The sequence below is a fragment of the Myotis davidii genome, unplaced genomic scaffold (genome assembly GCF_000327345.1).
Source record: "Myotis davidii unplaced genomic scaffold, ASM32734v1 scaffold38, whole genome shotgun sequence".
Taxonomy (NCBI): Eukaryota; Metazoa; Chordata; class Mammalia; order Chiroptera; family Vespertilionidae; genus Myotis; species Myotis davidii.
Window position 1 is genome coordinate 8,049,434 of NW_006291383.1, and position 3,769 is coordinate 8,053,202.

Genomic DNA, 3,769 nt, shown 5'->3' on the forward strand with positions numbered 1-3,769 from the left:
GAAGGAAGGAAGGAAGGAAGGAAGGAAGGAAGGAAGGAAGGAAGAAAGGAAGGAAGGAAGGAAGGAAGGAAGAAAGGAAGAAAGAAAATGAGCCAGGAAGTGACTAACCACCTTTCCTAGTAAACCATCCACAAGAGGCAGCCCCTGGTGGCAGCCCCTGGAAATGCAGCTTAATGTTTAGGAAACAGGTTCTGGATGCTGCCTATCATCACCCTTATTGACTCACGTGGAATGTCCCCAAGTCCATTATCAACAGCAGTTTTCCGGCCGTATACAATGTTACCGACGCCTTCGCCAAGTGCGTGAATAATGCCCGCTGAGGTCCCAGAGACCAGGCCACACAAGAGAACAAGTTTCCAAAGCTGAAACATCTTGTGCTGACACCTGGACATTCATAGGAGAAACAGGAGTGAGAATTACCCAGAGGGAAGTGGAGTTTTCAGTGAGCGCCTCCCCCTCTTTCACTTAACAGTCCTTTAAGACAGAGGTGGCTATCTCCTATTTCACAGATGGGCAGCCCAGCTCAGAAAGCTAGAGCAACTTGCCCAGAAACACACGGCCAGTGAGTGGACAAGCTGCAATTTGAAAAGTCACACTTGACTACAAATTCATGATCTTTACACAAAGGTTTTTGCCATATGCTGGCTTCTTTGCCTGGAACATCTCTCCTCTTCGTTGCATTTTTAACCTATTGACTCTCTGGCTTCAGTAAGACATCGTGTCCTCTATGGAGCCTTCTGTAGCCCCCTCTCGAGAGTCTAGGTTAGGGAGCTTCACCCCACCGTTTCTTCTGCATTCGTTCTCTGTTCAGAGTCCTGGGTGCCAATTACTGGAGACCTGTCTGCCTCTATCACCAGGCTGTGAACTCTTTAGAGGAGGAACGGTGACATTTCACTGTCAAATCCTCAGCCCCCAGTAAAACCCTTGTAGTCAGGACAGTTCAATGAATAACTCTCTGCTGAATAAAAGTATGAACAAATAAATGGGCTCTATATCATGACCCTGCATTGCCCATCAGTTTGACACTTCTCTGAATATAATTTTCTATCATCTCTCTCTCTCTCTCTCTCTCTCTGAATTTGCTATATTCAACATATTAGCTAATCCAAGCTGTCCTAGTCCTCTGTCTCTAGCCCCCAAAGCCTTCTGAAGACCTCCCTGTGGGGTGTGGTCAGAGGCAAACCCACCACTCACGGGTTTGGAGGAGGATGATCGCGAATCCTTGTTCTCCTGCACGGTCTCCTGGGATTCTTCTGGGTGGTGGTGGCCCTTATATTGGTAGCTGCAGAATGGGAGGCTGGGCACAGAAGCAAGTCCTGTTTCCGGGGCCATCTGAGGAGACTCCAAAGAAAATAACAACCCCTTTCTGGGATGGGCAGAGAGAATTCCAACTCAAAGGTCACCCAGGATGCTGTGATTGAAATGTGTGGATATGGGAGGACCTTCTGCCAAGACCAAGACCAGGCTGTCATGGTGTCTCCAGCTGCCAAGACGATGGCCTTTGTGAGTGGGGGGTAAGGTGAAGACTGAGAATAGACAAATTAGAGAATTTGCTGGTGGAGAATCTATAGTGATCATCAGCCTATTTCTGTCATCATTTGGAAACTGAGGCTCAGAGAGGGGAAGTAACCAGCCTGAGGTCACCCAGCAAGACAAGGACAAAAATGAGACCAGAATTGTAGTCCACAGAAGGTCAGGGTCAGCAACCAGAAAGGCCATTCTACCCAATCCTCTGGTGCCCAAGTGCTTTCATGGTGGAGCCAGCCTTGGTTCAAATGTTTGCAATGATGGGGAGCTCACTACCTCTTAAGATTGTCTGTTCCATCTAGTTAGAGTTTGTCCTGAGAGTGAACACAATCTGCCTCCCGTTACCCCCATGCGTGGGCAACAGTGAAGCCCAGAAAGGTTAAGCACCGTGCCTGAGGTGGCACAGCCAGTGTCAGGAGACACACACACCAGCCTCATCCTTGGAGCACTTGCTCCATCCACTCTACTCTCAATGCAGCAGCAGGTGTGTCACTCAGCTTAAACCCAAAGTCCTACCGTGCCCTACATGAGCCTGTGTCATCTGATCACTGTCTCTCCAAACTCATCTCCTACCTGACCCTGCTGGCCCCTACCTCTCTTCCTTCTATTCCAGAGGATTCTGACCTCTTTCCTGCTCTGGGCTTTGCATAAGCCATTCTCTCTGCCCATGACTCTCCTCTCCAGCTGCTCCCAGCTCTTGATGTCACCTCTTCAGAACCCCTCTCACTGCCCACGTGCGGTGGCTCCTCTCCACTATCACCACCTCAGCTCCTTGATTGCTTCTTTCACAGAACATCACCACAATTTCATTTTTTAAAATGTTTTTATTGATTTTTGAGCGAGATGAAGGGAGAGGGAGATAGAAGCATCAATGAGAGAGAAATGTCCATGGATTGCCTCCTGCAAGCTGCCTACTACCCGGGCATGTTCTCTGACCGGGAATCAAACCTGCGACCTCTTGTTCCACGGGACGACACTCAACCAACTGAGAAATACCAACCAGCCTCAATGATTCTATAGAAAAGGGGGAGTTAGGGAGATGATTTTAAGTATCTTAAGAATCCAAGAAAATATTTTAAGAAAGAATGAGGCTTTCTATATATTACCAACTATCATAAAAACAGAGTAAACAATAATTTCTTGATTTTCTGGGAATATAGCACTAACTGGACATTATCTTCTCTTATTGCAGATGGATCTTCTTGGCAAGGCTGCTGGTAGCTCTAGAGCAGTGGTCGGCACACTCATTAGTCAACAGAGCAAAATATCAACAGTACAATGATTGAAATTTCTTTTGAGAGCCAAGTTTTTAAAACTTAATCTATGTAGGTAGGTACATTGTTATTAACTTAATTAGGGTACTCCTAAGCTGGCCTTTGCTAAAAACGTCCTCAATCTGATTGAGGTATGTTCACTGAGGTCGACCCCTTTCAACTCTTCCCTCCACACTCGTCTTGTATGCTTGTTTCGCCTCTCTCCTTTCCGAAAACCGACTTCTGCGCATGGGCCAGGAAGTTTCAGTCGCGCTGTACGTGCAAATCCTCCAAGGCCGCAGTGACCTTGAACCCCACTTCCTTTCCTCTTTTATTGCATATCTTGTAGTTTTGTTGGGATTTTTTACTCTAGGTCCGTGGTCGGCAAATCGCGGCTCGAGAGCCACATGCGGCTCTTTGTCCCCTTGAGTGTGACTCTTGCACAAAATACCATGTGCGGGCACATGTACAGTGCGATTGAAACTTCGTGGCCCATGCGCAGAAGTCGGTTTTGGGCCTGGGCGAGTCTATTTTGAAGAAGTACTGTTGATATTTGGCTCTGTTGACTAATGAGTTTGCCGACCACTGCTCTAGGTGATTACCCTGGGTAACATTATTACCCAGGAAGCTTGCTTAAAATACAGGAGTTTGAGCTCCATCCCTAGGTAATTTGGGTCACGTGTTCCAGGAACCCAATAGTGGCCTGTGTCCAGTTTCTCGGGAATGCTGACCAGAAACGAGAATGACTGTACCAGATGACTCAAAGGTGCCTTCTACCGGTTTCTATGAGCCATGACCCCCCACCCCAATCTCTGAACCCCAGCTCAGCCCAGCACATCACAATCTCCCAAAGTCCATAGTTTACGTTATGTTTCACTCTCGGTGTTGTACATTCAATGGGTGTGGACAGATGTGTAACGACATATATCTGCTGTTAGAGTATCATAGAGAGTAGCTTCACTGCCCTGTAAATCCTCTGTGCTCTGCTT

At 47.4% G+C, this 3,769-nt stretch overlaps 1 protein-coding gene across 1 annotated transcript in view; it reads right to left on the bottom strand.

The window, feature by feature from the left end:
• Positions 1–1,275, bottom strand: part of LOC107183219 (BPI fold-containing family A member 2-like) — an 8,143-nt gene extending 6,868 nt beyond the window's left edge. Inside the window, exons 1-2 of the mRNA XM_015564513.1 lie at positions 1,195–1,275; positions 227–384 (exon numbers count right to left, since the gene is read on the bottom strand). Coding sequence (XP_015419999.1) covers positions 227–371 — 145 coding nt within the window. The 5' untranslated portion in view covers positions 372–384; positions 1,195–1,275. The remainder of the gene's footprint in view (positions 1–226; positions 385–1,194) is intronic.
• Positions 1,276–3,769: the final 2,494 nt, after the last annotated feature.